General features: G+C 38.3%; 1 protein-coding gene across 1 annotated transcript in view; it reads right to left on the reverse strand.

The window, feature by feature from the left end:
- Positions 1–24342, reverse strand: part of UNC79 (unc-79 subunit of NALCN channel complex) — a 130582-nt gene that overhangs the window by 48128 nt on the left and 58112 nt on the right. Inside the window, exons 24-33 of the mRNA XM_088145212.1 lie at positions 23326–23507; positions 22947–23148; positions 21929–22108; positions 18212–18274; positions 17574–17860; positions 10158–10340; positions 9181–9343; positions 5939–6091; positions 3593–4828; positions 225–332 (exon numbers count right to left, since the gene is read on the reverse strand). Coding sequence (XP_088001338.1) covers positions 225–332; positions 3593–4828; positions 5939–6091; positions 9181–9343; positions 10158–10340; positions 17574–17860; positions 18212–18274; positions 21929–22108; positions 22947–23148; positions 23326–23507 — 2757 coding nt within the window. The remainder of the gene's footprint in view (positions 1–224; positions 333–3592; positions 4829–5938; positions 6092–9180; positions 9344–10157; positions 10341–17573; positions 17861–18211; positions 18275–21928; positions 22109–22946; positions 23149–23325; positions 23508–24342) is intronic.

Consider the following 24342-nt stretch of genomic DNA (forward strand, 5'->3'; position numbering starts at 1 on the left):
TAGATGGGGAACAATAATATAAAAATGACTCCTCGGCCTTTAAATGTTACATGAATATAAACCTTCAGATTGCCAAATTCATTCCGGTACTTTTAGAGTTAATTAACACAATACACATAAACATTTATGGGTGGAGAGAAATAATGCACCAGATGGCAAAACATACTAAGAAGCACAAATGCAGTAAAAATTGGTTTCTTTCTCAAAGTCAGGGGAGAGCTTACCTGACATGGAAGAGTGGCTACTTATTTCTGGTACACCTGCTTCGAGTGTTGGAGCAGAAGATGACTCCCTTGGCATTTCTAAGGTTGAAAGTACTTTAGCTGATACATCTGCGAAAAGAAATATTGCTTGAAACTCAGAGACTTTTTTTTTTTTGCTTTTGAAATCAGAGAACAATTATTCACCAACTCTCTTTCTCTTTCAAATTTTCCATTTTTTCTTCCTGATACGCCATTTTATCACCTTGGCACTAAAAACAGGAATTTGAAGAAATGAGATACTTTGTGAGGAGAAAACCATTTATTTTCCTTTATATCACACTGAAATTAGATTTACACATACATCTGCTGGAGAAACTTTTTCAATACACCACTTTACTTTCTTCTCTATAAATATTCAATTGCCATTCATCCCTATAAAGACAATTGTGAATTCATGATTTACAAAATGTCCTCTCATTTTTTCACCAACATAAGCCATAAGAGAAGAGTAATGGATGGATGCAAATTGCACCTCCTTGGGATTTCTGAAATACAGAAACCCTGCCTTCCTATGAACTTATATTTAACACATACAATTCACCATCATAATGGGAATGTGGCCATCATTATGCATATATACAAAATTTTCTTAAAACTCTGTTATAAGTTCCTTACACCTTTAGAAGGCTGGAGGTTAGAAAATGCTGCTATATGGGGGGACTTCCAGGAGAGGTATGGCGAACTGAAGACATCTCCACGAAAGCAGAGCCGACTACCGTGGCAAAGACCAAGGAACTAATGAGTTCCTTGGAACTCTGGTTCCTTGGAATCTCTCCAGATAAGGAGAGGATGGGAGATCGCTCACATGTGCTCAGGACGGCTGCTCCTCATGAGGAGACCACAGGACAGTGGTTTTCTGAAGGTTTGAGCACCAGAGGGCAAAGGGATGAACCATCTTGCTCACAACCATGGTGGAGCTTTTAAAGGACACTAAGTTTGCAAACTTCACTTTCTAATCACTTCTGGAAATTGCCTATTAACTATCTTAAAGCTATTAGAGACCTTCAGAACAAGAAGTTTGAAAAGTCATCAGGTAAGTTTTATTTTCAACTCTGAACAAAAGAAAAATTCATTATAAGCATAAGAACTTAAAGAATTTGAAATAAACAGCAAAAAGCTAAATAAGATTTTGATCTTAGGAAGTTATAAATGGATTAAGGATCCAGATAAATTTGGAATATTGATTTTACTATAAGATTTTGGAATTAACTATTAAAAATAAATAGCTTCTCATGGGAAACAGAATTATTTTGGCTATCCTGATTATTCTAAGCCATAACAAAGATTAGTTACTTTATGATCTTAGAAACTGGACACTAGAGGGAACTAAAAATTCTAAGCAGAAAGGAAAAAAAAATAGAAGCCTGTTCTTAACATCAGTTAATACTGGGACTTACAAAATGACACAAAATGTTATAATATCGGAAACATTAAAGGAGATCTTTGAGGAATGGAGCCAGAAATTAGTAACTACAATATCAACACTATCAGTAATGATGTTTGCTTCTATAGATAGACTATGCCCAAAGGATGTTAATGAAGGAGTGACAGATGTGGAACAAATTTTATCTGACAAGACAGAGAAAGTACTGAAAGTGGAACTAAAAATGACAGGCCAAGAGAATGATTTGGAAAAGGACGCTTTACTGGATATACAAAAGAAACTGGCTGAAGTTTTAAAAATTAAAAGGGAAATGCAAATGATAAATCAAGAGAATGACCTGGAAAATGCTTTCTTATTGGACCTACAAAAGAGGCTCGTTAAAGCCTTGAAGAAATCTGATAAAGAATTGAAGAGAATTCAAATCTTATGACAATGTTTGATTGAATTAAAGATTAAGACTGTTAGAAGTAAAAGGAAGGAATATAAAATATATTTGATCAAGTTAAAATAAGATATTTTTTGGCAAAGTTCTGGCAACCTTTATGGACTTTTTGCTGACATCAGAACTGAAAAATTAATGTTTTATGGATTTGCTTACAGATAAGGAATGGGATATGGGATGAAGAGATATCTGTTTGTAATCTTATAGGGAGTGAAGAGTTACTAAATTTGTTTATACTTGTTGTGATGAAGATTGGAAGTCACTTCTTTATATATGTCTTTTCTTTTTTTATTATATTCTTTCTTTTCTTTTTCTTATTTCTTCCTTTTTCTTTTTTCCTGCACTTTTTATTTTTTTTCTCTTCTCTTCTCTTTCTCTAAGTTTAGTTTGCATTCACTTTTACTATTGTAATAAAAATTCTTAATAAAAATTATATCTAAAAAAAAAAAGGAAATGCTGCTATATGGAATCAACTCCCATCCTATGACTGAGCCTACCAGAGAATATGTTATTACAGCTGTGACCATTGCCTGATTTAAGCATTCCAATATCTGAACCATTCACCAAGTGAGTGCATCAGATAAGCCTCCATATTCCAACGATGTTGTTTGAGTGACGCTGGCTCCTGCAGGGATTTGGGTAACAAGTGTATATTACTTTCATGGGCGTACTGTAAGTGTCTTCAGGAGCAATTGTTATTTGAGAGATATGGGGAATAGCTGACCATGTGTTCATATAATGAATGGAGCTGGTATTGCTAGGGCAACTGGGATGTAGATAAAATACTACGGATAAAATTCTATATATACTGTATTTGACCACAGTCTTATATTCAATTATTTAACTCACAAACTTGAAGACACAAGAGCAAGATGCAAAGGGATGATGGGAGCATTCTAGGAAAGCAGGCTGAGGGATGATGATGATGATGATGATGATGATGATGACAACTAACCCTAAGCATGGAGTAACAATTACCATCTACTTTGGTTAATACTGATCACTGGCATGCTACCCTTAGTTCACTGTTCCCCTGGAAGACTTGCAGAATATATATGAAGAAAAAAATAACCTTGATTTTTTCAAGGATTTTCAAGTATCAGAAAAGTGGCAAATGGAAAATCTGCATAACCTGCCATGAATCATCTCCTTTCCACACCCTTCACAAACCCTTTACTTTTGAGAAAGAAAAGGGTTTAGCTGATGGCAAGGATAGCTCACTAGAGACAAGTGATGCCTTACTAATCCTTCAGTTTTCCCCTCTCTCTCATAAGGGCTTTTGTTTAGTTAGTTAGTTTAGTTAGGAAAGAGATCTCGCAGAAATGCTGACCTTCACTGGGGAGGGACCTTATTGTGAACTTTACTCAGATTCAATATTTTCTATTTCTTCCTACCATGAACCTCTATTTTACAGTCACCCAATTTTGCTATGCTCTTTTTCCTTTAAAAGGTAGTGTGGAGATCAGATCATTTCAAAATGCATAAGCAACTGGTTTTGCTCACCTGCCTCTTTCTGTTCTCCCAACTTATCTAAGATGTTGAAGGAAATGTCCAGGTATTCTCTCTGGATGGCACTCACAGCAATCTTCCTCTGCTTCCTCTGTCTAGGAACTATTTGGATCTTAAATTCTGACTCTTCAGCTTCTTCCTCTTGCTTTTGTTCTGTACTTTGTTCTGTGTCAGATTCTGCACTGGCATCAGGCTTTTGACTTTCAGTTTGGCTATCAGAGTCCTCAGGGACCTTAATGAAGACAGTTTTCCCACTTGAACTCAGGAAAGGTCCAATGGGCTTAATTTCTTCAATGCATAGTTCAGAGTTATCATCAATGGACATCTCTGGGAGAGCAAATGATTTTTGCAGCATATCCCGTTTTTGTTTTAGTGTCAGGGGGCTGCCAGGGGATGTCCCTTGAACATCTTCTGGCTTAGCTAGCTCATCAACATCCTTTTGACTTTCAGGAGTAGTTGAGGGAGTTTTGTCTTGTACAAATGATACAAGATGACTTACTTCGCAAGGGGTTACGGCTTTGGAGCAATCTTCAATGCTGAACTGCACAAGTGGAGTTATGCTGAGGCTCAGGATAGAAACACTGGTAGGACTTGATGGAGAGGAGGCAACTGTCATCCCAGAGTCACCATCATGCAACCGACTTGTGATATCAGTCTCTTCCTCATCACTTTCCACTATTCTAAGAGGAGGAAGTGGCTCAAAAACCAAGGAGTCACTATCTGAATTGGAAACAACAGATTGCTTTTCGGGCCCAGACATTGAATCAGAGGACAGGTCTATAAGATCTAAGTCCTCCTTTGGAGGAGAAGTTTTAGCTGGGAAATCTACATTCACTTCATATGGCTCCATGCAGTTTAACCTGACTTCTGGTATGATAGGTCTTCGCCTTGTTTGACTTCTCTCTGGGATGGCTGGGATATTTTCCTTCTCTCCTATATCTTGTTCTTCTGTTTTGGTGGACGAATTTTGCCGTGGTCGTCCATAATCATTCTGCCTCAGTGTGGTGTAAGTGGAAGCGGCAGGTGGCTTCTCTAAGTCACAGCGGTCTATGCATGATTTCCGACGGTGCTCGTCTAATGTAAACAACAGGGAGTCTGCATTTCCTATGTCAAGAGATTTTTGTTTTAGAGAGCGCAGTTTCTTTTTCTGAATGCTTTCTTCTCTCATACAGCGCAGAATATTATCTTGCAATATGCCAGTTTCTCTATATTCAGCCAGTTCTATTTCACCTAGAATAGAAAAAGCTGGTACTATTTCATTCAATGTCATTCTGCATTTCCACATTTAAGCTATATTGGCATTTTAGACAAAATTCCTGTTTATAACTTCAAGACTACATTGTATGGATGCAGATAGCTCTAATCCTAGCTCAGGACTGTACTGATAAGAGATTTTCCAGGGTGAATTTCAGGAAACATGAAATCGTTAAAAAGAACAAGATGGCAACATTAATACACTAATATTAATAACACTGAGGTTAGCTTATCTTTCTTAAACGTACTAATTCATGCTCAATTCATGGTATCAATTCTGATAACATTTCCTTTTATGGGAAGATTGTAAAACAGAAAATCTAGTGCAGATTTCACTATGTTTAGTAGACTAGATATTGAAAGGAAGAAAAGAAAAATAACTTTTGTGATATTCTAAATTATAACTGACTCAACCCTACAGGGTTGACAGTCATACAATAAGCTATAGCTTAGTATTTTATAGGTGGCAATTTTATCACATCTTGTTTTACAATATCCCTGATAAAGACTGTAATTGAAATGCATCGGGCTAAGACATTATGACTGAATTGACCTTAAAAGTTCAGACTTCTTCAGGTACACAGCATAGCTAAAAGTCAGAGACTTATATGCTGGCTATGCCTCCTCCTGTGTGGATGAGGAAGGTCTGAAGATCAGTTAAAACAGTAACTATATAATACTCATAGTTCAAAAGACAAAATTAATTCTAACGTGCTTATGTTATAAAAATATTGGTTTCCACTGAACATTACAAGAAACTACTTTATGATAAGAGCAACTGGAAAGTGGAACAATTTGCCCATAAAGGTAATATATTGTCCTTCTCTAAGAACTCGATGCTGTTCTTTACTGGGTACTGTCTATCTCTAGGATTTCTGCACTGAATAGAGGGGTGACTACAGACAACCCACAAAACCTCTCTGAGATTCTAGGATGCAGATTTTGATATGCTTGATCACCATATCCCAGTTCAAGGCAAGTATATTTACAGTTTCCCATTGCACCCAAGAAATAATCATAGTACTTCCATGCACAAGCTTTGTGTCTAACATGACAGAGCATTTTTCCCCCCAATGATATACATACTTCTTTGAGCATTCATCTCAACTGGCTGATATTTCACCATTTTGCTGCCTCCAATTCTTTTCAGCCTTGCAAAGAATGTTTGTGATTCTTTATTGCCTGTACCAGTGGGTGTATCATGAATGTCAGATTCATCAAAGACACTGTCTTCCTCTGCTTGAAAGAGAAAAAGTAGGCAAAAGTATCACAAACCTTACACTCTAATAAAAGGTCAACTATTTTCAGACAGCTTAAAGCTATATCACAGTAGCATTACACAAAACACACAACATCTTCCTGCATGGTAAAGAGAATATAAACCATACTATGGGTGAGCTGAGATTAAGTATTTGAAAAAAAAGGCTATGTAATTGTTAAGATAACTGTTGAAATTATTTTAGACAGAGGAAGAAGTGAGAGATAAAATTTTGTTTGCTCCACATTTTTAAGCAAACTTAAATTAATTTGCATTGGTATGCAGATTTGAACAGAACAGTTATTTGGATTGCACATTTCTTTGAATTTTGCAATGCATACAACAATGCATATATTTGAAAATATTATATTAAAATACAGTAATAGGGAATATTGCATATGAATATACATGCTTATTTTGTTTTGTTGATTTAATTGCAGATTCATGCAAAAATTTGATAAAATTAACTTAGGATTCAATTTATATGAAACTGCCACAAACTGAAAATATAGTGACTTTGACATTTCTAGTTAGAGTTACTAATCCTTTGTTAAATTACAGTTAAACCTAAAATATTTGAATTTCTTTCATTAAAAGCTGTCATCTGTTCTTCCTGGAAGCTAACACTTCTGAAACCCTATTAAAATCTCACAGAAAAGCACTCTAACACTTCAGAAATAGTATTTGCTTAATGTCTGCTTTAAAAAAAAAAAGATAATTCCCTCTTTCCTTAATAGAAATCAGAGGAGAAGAACAATCCCTCCACCCCTATTTTTTCTTTGTAATGTTTGCTTGAGAGATGATGTAATATAAAAATATGTTGAGGGATTATGATAGGGCCAAGGTTGTCTGGTAATCTTCATGACCAAATAAAGAATCAATTATACAGAATTTCCCTAGTCCATATCTGAGATTATCTAATGTAACTGTACTAACTTTCCCCAAAACCAGTGTCCTTCATATATCAGACACCTAACGTGTGATATATGACACCTGTCATTCTCAGCCTGGCTAAGAGATTAGAGGAATTATGGTCTGAGCCATCTGAAAGATTCCATATTGGAAAGGTATACTATATACCCTGCTGGCTTTTTAAAGTAATGAGTTAGTAACTGTAGGAAGTCATATAAACCCAGTGCACTTTTAGGTATAAAAACTGGACTTGGACTGAGAAGCCCTTCAAATAGAGGATGCCTTCCAACAGAGAATTCTCTTCTATAAAATAGGACACACGTTCATCATAATAAGGCAACATCATATATTCCCAGTCCCATCAAATCAGCCTAACAATCCAGTTTGGGAAATAAAAAACTGCCTTCCAGATTGCACAAGGACTACTGTTGTCTCAACTCAAGTGCTACAATAATTCCAGAACTTTTCTTTTTCCTAGACTGCTGAAGACCTAAAGCAATGCATTCAGTGATGCTGTTGATCAAGGTATATTAAGTATAATCCTAATATTGTATATGATTTGCTCAAAATGTGTGATTTCAGCCACAAATATCATCCTCATCCTCTTCCAAATCAAAGTTATGAAACAAGCAAACAGCAAAGCAGAAAATTGCACTGATTTAAAAATGACAGATGAGCCCCTTCCCTACCCCCCTAAAACTTACATATTTCTGCATTTTTGCCCATGTCCTCCTAGGAAAGTATCTCATGCAAATCTTTTGAAAATGTTATTGAAAATAACATTAGATTAGTCTCCATTAGAAGAGAATATATGAATCTCAGAGTTGAACTGTGGAGTCCTTGGTCTCTCTGAGCTTGGTTGTTTGCTTGCAGACATTTCATTACCCAACTAGGTAAGATCATCAGTGCTAGTGAGTGTAGGGTTTGCTCCCTTTCTATATACAGTAGCTTGCCCTGCCAGTGTTGGTGGGGTTGTGGTTTTCTTCTTGGTAGTTCCTTGATTAGAGTATTGTTTTCTGCTTGATTGTTTGTCTGGTATTAATCCCTGTTTATCTAGCAGAGCGAATCCATGAACAGCAGCTAGCAGTCAGAAGACACAATGAAAACTCCTTAATCTCAAAACACATGGACAGACTCAATTATAGTTTCAACTGGGAAACTGCGAGCAACCTAGACCAAGCTAAATCCAAAAATGCTAGGGAATTCCTGGAAGCTTGGCATTCAGACAAATCAGCCATCAATAGACACATAGAGATAAACCACATTTACGCACCATTCAAAAGAGACAATAAAAAAGCTAAGAAAGAAACAAAAGGGCCAGAACACATCCTCTCCAGCAACTAACACCCAGATAAGCAGGGATTAACACCAGACAAACAATCAAGCAGAAAATAATGCCCTAATCAAGGAACTGCCCAGGAGAAAAGCACACCCCCACCAATACTGGCAGGGCAAGCTACTGTATATAAATAAGGAGCAAACCCACACTCACTAGCACTGATGATCTTACCAGTCAGATAACGAAACATCTGCAAGCAAACAACTAAGCTCAGAGAGCACCAAGGACTCCACTAGTTTAGTCTGCAATATCAAGTTTAAAAATAAAACTACTTTTCAAAATTCTCCTGGAAAAAATATGCAACTGTATGAAATGTTAGTGTTCCCAAAGTTGAGACTATAAAACTTGGGAGTAAAGTCACAAAAAATGAATAAGAGTTGCCAATCTCATGAGATTTTGGCCCTTAATATATTTCTATAAATGAAAAGTAGAGAGATTAAATTACAGTTAGTGAAGCACCAACCAGTGTTCTAATTTGTCACCGCCGAGTTGCTCTGCAGTGAGATGGGCAGTGATAAATTTGAAATACACACACACACACATACACACACACACGTGTGTGTGTGTGTGTGTGTAAATAATAAATAAATACAGTGCAATTACAGGAGCAGGCTGACTTCAGTTATGCCTTCTTACAACCCTGAGAACTCATGCAATATAACTATATCATAGATTATGCATGTATGAAATAAGCCTTTGATGCTTTTCTTTATTATATTCTATGGAATGCATATGTAGCATAGTTTTTTTCTAAAAACTGCACCTAAACAAAAGGATGAAAATGAAAAATTCCTTAATAACATTTGGTAGGGATAATACCTTTTTCTTTCTCACTGTACCGGCTTACATTGCTGTTGTCGCTATACAAAGGGCCTGCTGTGGCGTGAGGCTTGCAGCTGTGATACTGGGCATTTAATGTGTTGATGGTTATATGGATGAGATTCAGCACAATTTTACTGATATCGCAATCTCTGTAAGGATACTGTGGAAGGAAGGAAGGAAGGAAGGAAGGAAGGAAGGAAGGAAGGAAGGAAGGAAGGAAGGAAGGAAGGAAGGAAGGAAGGAAGGAAGGAAGGAAGGAAATCTTTTTTAAACATTGTGGTTATTTTCATCTGTAATATTTTTAATTTATTTCCAAAGTCTACAAAGCAGTAATACAATTATTGCTATTTTATTTATTCTTTTATCATGACATATTATGAAAGAGGAACAATTCTGATCAACAACACTAAGTACAAAATCATGTTTGCACATTACTGGGATGAGGGAATGGTAAGATAACTTTTAAGTTACTTTTTGCTTTTAAAAGTAGCATCTGATTTATATATATATCAAGGATAAACAGTCCAGGGCTCACAGGTGACCTCAGAAGTATCCCATTTACAGTCCCTGGTGGAGCTGGCAGAGCCAAATTCCTCAAAACTTTTTTTTATCTGTAAGTCTGAAGCGGTAAAAGGACAAAATCTTTCACAAACAATTTTCAACATTTGGGAATGACTTAAAGATCACAATGGGTACTATACACTTCTACAACTTTACAGAACCCATTTTGTCATTTAAAATCTTCTCCATTTTGTTTTTAAAAGAGCCAAAAAACATTAGCCCCCCACTTCAGTGTTTTCCTGAATCAAAGGCCATGCCTTCTGAAGCCAAAACCAAAGTATGGTCAAGGTCAAGAAAAGGCTACTCACCCCCGATACCTATTAAACTATAATTGACCTCCCAAGAGCAACTATACTGAGGTTCTGATGATATATGGATTTGTTATAAGTGAAAGAAATAAGGGAAGCACTTACCTTATATAGGATGACAAGCAGGGCCTTCAGCCACATTTGTCGAATGTGAGGCTTAAGGGACCAGAGGGAACAGCGGGGGGGTTGCTGGAAGTAATGTCTAAGCTGAGGGCATGTGCAGTACTTCAGCACCTGAGCCACCAAAGGAAGAAGGTGCTTCCCTATGTTAATGTTATAATCCATCACCTAAAATTAACATTAGATTAGAATTTAGAGCACTCTTTAAAAAGGAAAAAACACTATTTGAACACATACATCAATACATTTTCTATAAAATCTTAGCAGTGATTGAAGAAATAAACTTATAAAGTTAAATACAGTGGCTCAGTCAGGTAAAACTTTAGGCAAACCTATGCTCACTTAGCCATATTATACAGCACATTCAGTACAATAAAGTTGTATCCATCTTGATAGGAGTTAATTGTAATCAGTGCTACTGAATGAGAATGGAAATTAAAATTTGCATTCTTATGATCAGCTGGAAGTAATAATAAAAGATGGTTAGCATTTTTGTTAGCCATTTCCACAGCATCAGAGTGAGCAATCATCTTCCATAACACTGTCAATTTGAACTTCAAAGTCCCCCGTAAGCAAAAAGGTCTCATTCTCATTGCTTGATAAAATATGAACTCACCACCATCCTACTACTTTACAAGATAAATGTTCTAAGAAAGTTCTATCTAAAGCTAAATAAGGGTGAAAAGATGCCCACACACCCCATGGTGTGGAAGAATAAAACAAAAGCTGTAAAGCCCAACAGATGAACTGGTATTCAAGCTATTATATTATAACTTTTCACTTAACTATTCAGTACTCATAAAATGTGTGAAAAGGATTGTTGTTGTTTAGTCATTAAGTCGTGTCCGACTCTTCGTGACCCCATGAACCATATTGCGCCAGGCCTTCCTGTCCTTCACTGCCTCCCTGAGTTTGCTCAGTTTCATGCTCATTGCTTCAGTGATGCTATCTAACCATCTCATCCTCTGCCGTCCTCTTCTCCTTTTGCCTTCAATCTTTCCCAGCATCAGGGTCTTCTCCAAAGAGATCTCTCTTCGCATTAGGTGACCAAAATATCTGAGCTTGAGCTTCATTATTGATCCTTCCAATGAGCAATCAGGGTTGATTTCCTTTAAGATTGACTGGTTTGACCTCCTAGCAGTCCAGGGGACTCTCAAGAGTCTTCTCCAGCACCACAGTTCAAAGGCATCAATTCTTCGGCGCTCGGCCTTTTTTATGGTCCAGCTCTCACAGCCATACATTACTACTGGAAAAACCATAGCTTTGACTATGCGGATCTTTGTCGGCAAGGTGACGTCTCTGCTTTTTAATATGCTATCTAGGCTTGCCATAGCTTTCCTCCCAAGGAGCAAGCGTCTTTTAATTTCATGGCTGCAGTCTCCATCTGCGGTGATCTTGGAGCCCAAATAAATGAAGTCTGTTACTGCTTCCATTTCTACCCCTTCTATTTGCCAGGAATTGATGGGTCCAGATGCCATGATCTTAGTTTTTTTAATGTTGAGTTTCAAGCCAGCTTTTGCACTCTCCTCTTTCACCCTCATCAAGAGGCTCTTTAGTTCTTCTTCACTTTCTGCCATTAGGGTGGTATCGTCCGCATATCTGAGGTTGTTGATGATTCTCCCTGCAATCTTAATTCCGGCTTGTGATTCTTCCAGCCTGGCATTTCTCATGATGTACTCTGCATATAGGTTAAATAAGCAGGGTGACAGTATACAGCCTTGTCGTACAACTTTCCCTATTTTGAACCAATCGGTTGTTCCATGACCGGTTCTAACTGTTGCTTCTTGGCCCGCATACAGATTTCTCAGGAGACAGGTAAGGTGGTCTGGTATTCCCATCTCTTTAAGAATTTGCCACAGTTTGTTGTGATCCACACAATCAAAGGCTTTTGCATAGTCAATGAAGCAGAAGTAGATATTTTTCTGGAACTCTCGTGCTTTCTCCATGATCCAGCGAATGTTGGCGATTTGATCTCTAGTTCCTCTGCCTCTTCGAAACCCAGCTTGTACATCCAGTAGTTCTCGGTTCATGTATTGCTGAAGCCTAGCTTGTAGGATTTTGAGCATAACCTTGCTAGCATGTGAAATGAGTGCAATTGTGCGATAGTTTGAGCATTCTTTGGCGTTGCCCTTCTTTGGAATTGGAACGTAAACTGACCTTTTCCAATCCCGTGGCCACTGTTGCGTTTTCCAAACTTGCTGGCATATTGAGTGCAGCACTTTAACACCATCATCTTTTAGTATTTTAAATAACTCAGCTGGAATACTGTCATCTCCACTAGCTTTGTTGTTAGCAATGCTTCCTAAGGCCCACTTGACTTCACTCTCTAGGATGTCTGGCTCAAGGTCAGTGATCACACCAGCGTGGACATCAGGGACATTAAGATCTTTCTTGTATAGTTCTTCTGTGTATTCTTGCCACCTCTTCTTAATCTCTTCTGCTTCTGTTAGGTCCCTGCCTTTTTTGTCCTTTATCATGCCCATCTTTGCACTAAAGGTTCCTTTCATATCTCCAATTTTCTTGTAGAGATCTCTAGTCTTCCCCATTCTATTGTTTTCCTCAATTTCTTTGTGAAAAGGATAGTGGAAACAAATAGGGTAGCCTCAAATTCCTGAACATCAATGTGTATTCCAGCTACGCCCTTCTCCTGATTCTTACATTCAGTCCTTCATTCTGAAGGAGACTTATTCTGGTACAAATGTAAACATGTAATTCCCTGCATAGTCAGCACTCCCATAAAGATCAAGGACTCTTTAAACATCCACATATGTACAGTACTCGTCTTAAGCTGAGCCCTTACATTGGTAATCTCTCAGCCAAATGATCAGTTCCTGGGTAGTTTGCCTTAGCCTGAGCAGAGATGGGGGAAATGTGGCACTTCGTATATTGCTGAATTATAACTCCTAGCACCCCACACCATTGTCCAATGTGACCACAGCTGCTGCAAACTGTAGTTGAGCAACATCTAGTGGGCTACAAGTTCTTCACCTTCAGCCTGATAATTAATTTATTCCTGCTAGAATTTAACACTGTATCACTTTGCCAAATGCTATCCAGTCACAGTGATGGTCTTCTTCAAGGAAAGATATACAACAACACCATCTGCTGGATTAGCATCCAAAACAATAATTTGATTATTATATAGTATCAGTTCTTGCTACTAGAACATTCCTTTCAGGAATGCTGTTACAATAGTAACAGTGAAAAAGGAATATCTGTGAGAAACCAAATTCCTTGAATGAAACATTTCAGAATTTAAGTGAGCATCTATTTTGGGCATATCCTTCTGTCTTGGTCTTATCCACACTCTGCTTGGCACGTGGGCATCCTTTGCAGGATGCTCCTAACAATCTTTGCAAACAGCCAACTATAGTTGCAATTTGGCCATATTCACAACTTAATGGATTAGCCCCTACAAAAGCTTGCATTAAAAGAATGTTTAAAGTATTACTAATAAATCATCTAAATATGAACAAAATGAAAAATTAATGAAGTATTAACCTATTACAAATGAAAATGCAAGAGGCACCAGTCCATAACACCACTGTCAAGGGAACATAAGTATTTTTTCTTCTAACAAGCCTTGATATTTCACCTTCCCATCTTTGTTCATGTGCTATGAGCAACCTGGATCCTTAGGGGATCAGGAAAAGTTAATGGGAAAAGGTGACGTCTAGAATACAGACTATATCTGAACACTCTCCAAGCCAATCATGCCAAGACCTATAAAGCCTGAATTTGATTTCATTGTAAGGTTTTCAATTCATGCTTTCATTATCTGTTGCCTGAGATTCTGACTGCTGCCTAATGCTGAGTTTGCACTTGCTTCTGTTCCTTTCAGTGTTCTACTGCTGCTTTGGAATTAAATCTTTAGTGTGGCTCAGTCTTTCTTCTGTTCTTTCTTTCTTTCTTTCTCACTAATTTATATGCCACTTTAATCAAAACTAAATGCCACTTTAATCAAATCTAAATGGCTTACAAAATAATACAAGCATTAAAATAAAACAGTGGCAAAAACAATGGCAAGACAAAAAACTATACCTAAGGAACAGCTCACAGTTTCTAAATCCATAGCGGGAGGGTCTCCTTTATCACACATTTACTTCCAAGGCACTCTGGAATAACCAGATTTAAATGCTTTTCTAACAAAAACAAACGTATAGTAGAAGCCGCTTTGATCTCTGAAGAAATGCTGTTCCAGGAAAGATTGACCATGACCGATGAGGCTCATTCCATGGTCCCTAGAGATGACATTCCTTAAGAGAAGGGACCCAGAGAGACTCCACTCTTCCCAATCTTACCAGGCAGACAGAAGCCACTGGGAGAACACAGTTCTACAGTTTAGCAGTATCTTCACAATTACTATTCTAACTAGCAGTTGCTGACTGATCGGGCAGGAGGGAAGTAGATGGATGATACTGGCGGAAGTGTAGGGAGTGAGAAAGCAAACTTAACCACCTAGACACAAGTATTTCAAAAAGTGTGTAGGATTAATAACTTCACCTTGTTGTGAGATGTACTAGTGCCTTTAAATGGTTGAGTAAAGACGACAATTAGTTTACATGTCTATGTGTGAACTGAAGGGTTATCCTCATTTGCTCAGTATGCGTACACACACACACACACACACACACACACACACAGTGAAAAAATGTATATGGAAACTGAAATCCTAAGGCAAGTAAATGAAAAAGATATCAGCATAGTGGATATCTACAGTAGTAGAAATTGGTGCTAATGTAATTATCCAAACATTTATTTATTTTCAAATGTACATAGCCACCCATCTTGTACATATGACTCTGAAAAGCTTACAAATAATTAATTATTAAGTTAACTAACATATGTAACAAGACAGGAAATCATTAACCTAAATGATGCCCAACCAATGGAATCACACTTTCTTTGTACAGGTAATCCTCAGTTAATGACGGTAATTGGGACTGGAATTTTCATGGCTAAGCAATGCAGTCATAAAGTGCGATGTCATGTGAATGCGTCACCTAGCTACCAAAATCCTGGCAGCCCCCATTGCCATTGTTAACAAAATCCCACCTGTTATTAGGTAAGGACCCACCCTGATCCAAGGCATTCCCAGCTTGGTCCCTCCCAACCCTGAGCTTTGGTAAGGTAAGGGACTGCCTCCTCTTGAATTCCCCCCACCCACCTATCTCCCCCATCTCTGCCCTTTTGGCCACCCTGTACAGCAGCACTCCTTGGCAGCAGAGTGATCAAAATTCAGGTCTTGGGTGGGGTGGAGTTGATGTGCCCCTGTGGTCCTAAGTGGGGGTGGGCTGCCAAGGGCCCAAATTTTGACCATGTGACCAAGGGGGCACTGCAGTGGCCGTAACTTCAGGGACCGGGATAAATACCATTCATTCAACACCACCATAACTTTGAACAGTCGCTGAACGAATAGTTGTTAACCAAGGACTACCTGTAGTTCCGACTCTGCTATTTCATACTGGAACTAAGTTCTCCTACAGAAGTAGTACAACTACATTATGCACCTTCAGATACTTTTCTTCCTAACCCAGGCTATTAACACTGCTGCAGAAAAGCTGCTAAATAGCATTAAAAAAAAGAAAAAGAACAGTAGCTGGAATCAAGAGTCGCCCAAGTTCTAGCAAAAGAGGAAGGCATTTTTTACAGATATCATTTGCAGCCCTCAGCACCACTTTTCACATTGTTTCAATTTTTTTTGGTTATACAACTTCAGAAAGGCAGCTAATAAATAAAAATAAGGATACCCCAACTTTCTAGAAAGAATTTTCAAGGGAAACAGAAACAGCAGGAGAAAAGGAAAGTTCTAATCGATTCTAAAACATCTAAACATGTTTGAATGTAATAAATTCAAAATAAGAAAAAAAGGGAATATGGAAGGTGTACACACCTAGACATCCTTCCAGGCTGTACATCTCCTTTGGCAGAAATAGCTTCCAAACATACAGGTATTCTACAGCCAGCTATGAGTCTCTTTTTCTTGTTTCAAGACTTTCCCCCAATCTTCCTCACAGAACTTTTCTATCTCAGAAATATTTTAGGTCTCCCTGCATGCACTACATGTTTGAGATCTCCCCTCAGGTTTTTAGACACATTCATGCCTGGAAACTGTGATGGTCATTCCAGACCATTATCTTTCTTTTCTGTATTTCAAGCAAATTGTTGTCTTGTGAAATATCTAACTTCTTTTAAATTTAAATTTCATAATTGACTGTATGCGCGATTAGCTTCTAGAAGAAACTAGGTAATTTAATCAATTCTTCCTTCATCCTCACAATATTTCCTCTGCCACTGGCTGCCACACAACCCAAAACATAATAGAGCCACCCTGGTAGCTAACTGTTGGCAAGATATCCTTGCCAAAATGATTCAGGCTTATCAAGGTTTTCTTCTGCATACTTTAGATGATTACTTTTGTGATGAGGTCAGAGGAAAGGTTTCCTTCTGACAACTCTTCTATGTAGACTGTAGTGGGCTCTATGGACAATTCATCCAGGGTCAAGTAAAACTTTTCATCAGGTTGTTTGCAGTGAACTGTGGGTTCTGTTTTGCCTATCTGACCAGCTTTCAGGCAATTCTAGCAGATATTTGTCTTCCAGATCTTGCCTTGACTTTAACAATTCTGTGTTTAATTAACTTAATAATATTTGCTATAGTTGAAACAGAGTTGGAAACATTTAGAGGTTTTTTTATAGCTTCCCCCTGTTTAGTAAGAGTTACGTATCTATGTTTTCACGTGCTGAGTCAATTGTTTGGAGGAGCCCGTGGTTAGTGAAGGTAGACTGTAATCTGTCCAATCACAACCTGAAAGGTCAAAAGGATCAGCGTATTTGTTCACCTATAGAACTGTCTTCTCCTGGCTCATTGCAGGCCTAATAACATGATACCCCTTCTGTGCCTTTTTAAGCACTTTACAGTAAAGGAAAATAAATCTGAATCAATTGAAAGGGTATCCAAACTTTGTGAATTTACCATAATGACTTTTTGCTTACTTTTAATCTATAAACAATTGCTCATATGTAGAAAGGTTTCATTCAAATTTGCAGAAGGGTGTCTTTTCATTTGTAGAAATTGTATCAATTTCTGTTCACTTAGAGAACCATTAAAATAGATAATTTGACCAAGTGTGCCTAAATGTTTGCACGGAACTGTGGGTATGTATGCATGTATATAAGTATGTATGTACACAAATGAGAGATTAGGACTTTTTAGAAAAAGTACACATAACAGTGCCTTTTTTTTTTCTTTTCTTAGAAAAAAAATGCCCCATGTATCATTGAGTTCTTCTGATTATGGCTATAAATTTCATTTTCAGGAGTTGCAATAGAACTGCCAGCCAGACCATGAAAGATAAGTTGACAGGCTATACCAAATGCAAAGAGCATAAAGCTAACTCACTTGTGCAATTCCTGCAATAAAAGCATTAAAGCAGGTTGAAATACGCATCTTCTGAGGTGCAATCATGAAGCACCCTTCCTGTTGATCGTAGCCCAGCAAGACATATAAATGGCGCTTGACTGTATTGAAGGCTTTAGCACTGCTGATATCTGATTCTGCACTACTCTCATCCTTTGCCATAAACTTCATCAGCACAGTAATGAGTTGGTGGACAGTTTGATGATCAATGCCAGCATCCTCTGGGAGAAGGTCCTTTATGGTATTATCATTCTCTGGAGAAGGCTGCCCTGTTGGCACAGAAAATAAAAAATGTAATATAGAGATTATCACTGGGAAGAAAAGCTAAATGTCTCTTTTAAAGGAAGCTTGAAATTTTCCATGGCTGAAAAACAGGAGTAGATATCTTTTTTTGTGGCCAGGGGACAAAACTATAACAACAACAACAACAAACAGCAAATAATAACAACAGCAAATACTAATAATGATCCAAAGGCAGCAGGTACAACTATATCTCAAGTATTATTGCTGTGACCCTTTAAACTGAACCTTGCTCTGACTCATATATTTGACTATTAGCAGAATATTCAAAACTAAGAAATATTCTTATTTATGTAACTATATATAAATGCAGCATTTACCTTGTGTTTTTTCTGGTGTACCACCAAGGGCTGGAGCAGACTGTTCATGTCTGGTCAGCCTTGCTGCTTAAAAAAAATGAAAAGCTAAGGTTAGCTTGTGTGGATCTATGGCATCTTCAAGAGCCATTTCTCAATGGAGGGTCACATCTACTGTTCGCAGAAAGTCCAGGCATATTCTAGTAAAGCTGGAGAAACTCCTAACTTTGCCAGTCAGTGCCACCAATGCTACACTAGAAAGCCACCGCCAGTCAGTGTGGGCAATACTGAGTTTGATGGACCAATGTTCCTACTGGGTATAAAGAAGTTTCCTATATTTAATAATAAATAGTAATTTATTAAATTTATATGCCACCTGACTCCCAGCAACTCTAGGCAGTTTACAAATTGTTAAAAACATTTAAAGGTTTGAGTTACATAAATAATCATAGTGTTATTAATCTCTAGCTAATACTGTACAAATATCACCGTGCCCAAATAATATATTACTTGCATCTTATAATAATACAATAAAATAATATTTCAAAACAAACATTTAAGAACAAGGAAACAACAAGACAGAAAATAAAGAATAAAGATGAGAAAAATGAGAAAACTGGATGAGAACAAAGAAAAAACAACCCCCACATTAAAGGGGGCTTTAATCAACCTCATCAAAGGCCTTAGTGAAGAGCTAGGTCTTCAGGGCCCCATACCAGTGGGGGGAGAGCAGTTTGAATCTCAGATGGAACCTCATTCCAGAGGGCAGATGCTGCTGCAGAGAAGGCGTGCTTCTGGGGTCCTGATAGATGGCATTGTTTAATCAAAGGAACCCAAAGCGTGCCAACCCTGCCAGATCCAATTGGCTGAGCAGATACTATGGGAATCAGGCAGTTCCTAACCAGACCCTATGCCATGCAGGGCTTTATAGGTAACAACCAGCACCTCAAATTGCACCTGGAAGCAAACTGGCAACCAGTGCAACTTATGAAGCAGAGGTGTTACAGAGGCAAAGCGAGGCACACCCATCACTGCCTGTGCCGCTGCATTATGGGTGGTCTTCAAGGGCAGCCCCATGTAGAGTGTATTGCAGTAGTCAAGCCATGACCAGGGCATGAATGACCGTTTGAAGGGCCTCCCAATCTAGGAAAGAGTGCAACTGGCCTGGCACACCAGAGGAAACTGTGCAAAGGTCTTCCTGGCCACAGCTACCACCTGCTCAATGAAGCAGGAGCTGGGAGTCCAGGAAGACCCCCAAATTCCACACCACCCTTGAATGGGAAAGTGCCACCCCATCCAAGGTCAAAGATCGAATATCTCCAGATCTGGGCAACCCAAACACTCACAGCCACTCAGTCTTGATAGGATTGAGTCAGAGACGGTTCCTCCTGATCCAAACCTGCACAGACTACAGGCACTGGGACAGAACCTTGACAGCCCCACTTGGCTGGCCCAGGGTTGAAACATATAATTGGGTATCATCAGTATACTGATAATACCAAACCCCAAACCAGTAGGTAATGTCACCCAGCAGTTTCATGTAGATGTTAAAAAGTTGTATTTCTTTACAACTTGCCCTGGAACTTTGAGGAAAAACACATCCCAGTAGAACAGCACATACTTTGAATTTAGAAGGTCTCAGATAAGAATTGTAAACAATACTAGTTGTCCATTGTCTTGTATAAGCTTCCAGGAATCCATATCGCTATACTTAGGAAAAGTGACTGAAGACATCAAACAAAAAGAAAGACCAGATGCAGCAATACTCCCTGGAAGGAATTTAAAGACACAGTTCTACTAAAAAACTTCAAGCATGGAGAAATCTAGGATCTGCCTACATTTCTACATTACCTGAGGAAGTTGTTCTACTCTCCACCTTGTGAGAACCAAGTTCTATTAGAGTGAGTATAAAGCAGTCCAGAAGCCACAATTTACACGGAACGAAGTAGGCAGATTACTGAGTGATGTATAATAGTGAATTAATATTACACTTCAGCTAAAAGATCAGTACTGGTTGCCAGGTTTTTACCAAGCCAGATACAAGACAGGGATATTAGTATGCAAACTCCTAAACAGCTCAGGACCAGATTATCTTAAAGAATATCTCCAGTTATAAAATTAGCCCCTCAGTACCTACCTTTTGGGGTGAGGTCCTGCCCTCCATGCTGTGGCCTGCAAACTTCTGCTTCGTGAAGATGGGGAAATGGATCTTCTCCATGGTGACAATGGTACTTTGAAATGACCTCCCCTGTGCAAAATGTCAGGCTCTGACACTGACACATTTTAGGTATCTTTTAAGCTTATATTTTTACATTGGCCTCCCCTTGGCATAAATTCCATCTGGTGTTTCTACATTAATGGGTTGTTTTCACTTCGTTTTAACCTTGTCCTTTTTTTTAACACTAGTTAAAAACACTATCTTAATAAATAATTCCATTTCAAGATTTTCTCTAATGAGAAGTTATATGGAAATACTTTAGATAAACAATGAAGAGGAACCTTTGTGAGCATAATGGCTCTTTAGGTATTTTTGTATTTCATTGGGATGGAAAGAAAGTGTTTTGTCCTTAAGCCCTACATCTACATTGTCCTTAAACTGTGATCTTAGGCAAGTCACTCGATTCAGCCTTCTTTATAATACTGTATCACAGCAGCAAATACAGAGAGGGTGGAAAGGTTTATGGTGGCATATCTGCCTTGTATTTGGTTAGGTGAGCGTTTGCTTCACTTCTGCTTTTTGTTTCTTGCATGGAGGGCACAAAATATGATGTGTCTGATCAGCTTTTTGTTTTTAACAGCGGACAGTAACATGCATCTGGGAAGAAGAGGCACATGAAAGAAACAGCATTTTCCCAGTGTTTAGAACTGCAATGTAGTGGTCAGTGATATAATAACAGAAAACAAGAAACGCTTATATGCGTAGATCTAAACAGAGCAGATTGGATGAGTTTGGGGTAGATGGATCTTAACAGTAAGAATGGTTAGCTGGGGTCACTTGCCGAATCCTTGTTCTCTAGAGACACCAGTCAACTATAGTTATAAAACTGGATTCTTATTAATTTATTAATAGAAAACCATGATTGTGACATTGCCTAATAATCATGCTGTGTGTGTGTGTGTGCGCGCGCACACCCACACACATACACTAAGAGGGATCATATGCTCTGATTTCTCCACTTGTAGACAAGGAGGCACCACCCACAAAGAGTGCACACAGAAACTGTGGTATGCCACTAGGAGTCTGGGAGAATTCAACAGCATGCAAATGTAATAAAACAACCAATAAAAATGGTTCAAGGAAAAAGTTCTATAACAGCCAATGAGAACTGAGCATACCCCTTGGCCAAGGAACGATGGTGGAATGATGGTGGAGATACTACAAACCAGCATCAGGTTGGGAATAGTACAGAGCGTCCCTGGAGAGGACAGGATTCCAACCAATCAGGCAGAAATAGGAATATGCCATATAGCAATATTTTGTTGTAGAGCTTGTTTATAAAATAGTAATTTATAAAATAGTAGTAGCAAACAGAAATATACAGTGGATTATATATATTTTATTATTCCATAGGTTGCTAGAAATCTTTTAGTAACATGCTGTAAACTGTGAATAAAACAAGCAGTTAAATTAACTGTTTTATTAGTTAAAAAAAAAAAATCTGGCCAAATCCTATATTTCATCTCCACCTAGTGGCAATTGTGCAACAGAATTAAAATGGAAAAAAAAATAAAATACTCAACGGATTTTGGTTGTTAAGGTTTCTGGAAGAGAAAGTGCCCTCTTGGACTCCACTGGACCTTTCACACTGTCCCTCAAAGAACGCACACTCTTCTGTCGATTCCGAGCAAACCGAGCTCTCTTGATCTTCCACATTGCTGTATCACTTAAGTTGGCAACATTTGTCCGGACAGCTGTGATTGCTTTTCAAACAGGATTAAACCAAATTTCATTTCATAGCATGCTTCAGACTAATTTGTAAACACCTTCACAGCACACTCTGTAGTTTTCATACTTGGATTCAAAAATGTCCATTTAATTGTAACACAGGGCTTTCAAACAGTGTGCCATTTCCTTTCAATGTAAAAGCACAGAGAGATAATGCATGGGGAGCACAAAATATGCCTTGTCCAATATCAGCACATACTGCTTAAACTGATATAGTGGCTTCATTCCAAAGAAATGATCTAAGACTGAAAAATATTGGCCCAGGAATAAGACATGTGACTGCATGTTTCGTCCACAACCTTTTCATAACCAGTTTTCACAAAGTTGTCTTATTTATTCAAACCACAGATTCTACGAGAGCCAGTTCTCTGGCTTGGATATAATAGGAAACCATGATTTAAGTAATAGATAGTATTACTGAATTTGGCCACAAAAAGAGAAAAAGGATCATGAAGGAGCTTACAGAGACATACCTTGTTCCTAGTTTAATAAATTATAGTTTATCAGGCCAAGAACATTCTGAACTAGGTCAGATTTTTAATGCATGTAAATTCTTTGAAGCAGTAGATGTATTTCATTTGTGCTGCTACTGCCAGGATAATGCGTGGTACCATAATCATCAGTACCACACCAGTAATTGGAGTAACTGACCAGATATCACTAGAGTTATTTCCACAAAGGGAACATAAGATTTAACAGGGTTATTCATTGCAGATAGGACCTCTTTTTTTTCCACAAAGAAGATACGTTTTAGTTTAGAACACTAAATGTTAACGTTATGAAAAAATAAGTCATGCTACCAAGCGTTCTTACTTGTTGGGAAGGGGAATTCCTTGTTGCAATCCAAGTGAAGTTGTGCCTCAAGAGAGAGTGTCTCAAACCGATTCACAAAGAATTCCCAGCTCAACGCGGGAATGTCTTGCTTGAGAAAATGGAGCAGCAAAAGCTTGCTAAGAATAGTGGGTCTGTCCTTGACTACAGTATCAAACTGAAAATCAAGACAAAGGCAGAGTCCCTAAGAAGAATAAAACATATAACAACAATTATTACAATTTATCAAAAAAAACCCATATTTCCCAATAACATCAAAAAGTTTGAGAGATTACATAAATGGATTTAACTTTAAATCTACCAAGAAATTCCAAGTCTGAAACTATCTGGGACCATGTTTCTTTCTTCACCATTAACATACCTGCAAGGCTGGCCTTTTTATGGTGTCTAACAGAAGCCCTGCTCTGGTGGCCACAGCTGGATTGACATCCTCCACAGCAGTCAGAAAACAACAAAAGGCATGTGCCAAAGAATATTTCAGTAGATGGTTTTTGGTCACTGAGTGAATATCCAGGAACCTACACAAGACTGCTACTTTCTCTACTGCAAGTAGACAGCAAATAAAGAAAAGAAGCATGTTAACTGAGACATTGGCACCATGTCAAATTTTGTGAGAGAGCAATCGTGAAAGACAATCTAAATGTTTGTCTCTGCATTCCATTTCTGCATTCCAGAGCTTGACCAGCTGTATGGCAGAACTGCCTGCCAGATCATTCTGAAAAGCCACAGGATCCATAGGTTCCTAGGGAAGACCATCCTAAACATCCTCACTGTTGGCATAGTGACTAGGAAGTGACCTGACCATGGCAAAGAACTAACATTTCAGATCACAAGCCAACTGATCCAAGATAAAAGCATGTGGCCACCTGTGTGAGTTGGTCTGGAAATGACTTGGGGCCCATGGTTGCCATGGAGGCCTTGAACTCCTGAACCATCCTGAATCCCCTATACAGAAGTGGAAATCTCCCAGTACCAAAAAAAAGCCAAGGGTTCTCCAACACCAGTTCTGCAACAACAACCAGTAATAACCACTGTTGGGCAGCAGGGCAGATGGTAAACCAGCAATATCCCTCACTTGTCTCTACACAGTGAGGTTCTCTTCTCACTGATCCCCAAATTTGCTTTAAAGAGTCATCCTATAGGTCAAACTTGGGGAGCATGGGAACTGCAAGGAGGAAGGAGAATCTGCCAGTAGTGTCCATTCCAGTGGCATGCAGACATCATGGGTGCATCCCAAAATGTAACATTTTAGTTTCACAGCTTATTCCTTGTGCCAATGAATTCTAGGACTACACTGATATAAGGATACCTAAAAGCTTCTGAAATTCATCAGACACTGCAGCAACAAAGAATATATATATTCTTGTGTTTCTTGCTA

This window comes from Python bivittatus, unplaced genomic scaffold (genome assembly GCF_059951505.1).
Source record: "Python bivittatus isolate LINGU-HERP-01145 unplaced genomic scaffold, Pbiv_v1 ctg000480_np1212, whole genome shotgun sequence".
NCBI classification, from domain to species: Eukaryota; Metazoa; Chordata; class Lepidosauria; order Squamata; family Pythonidae; genus Python; species Python bivittatus.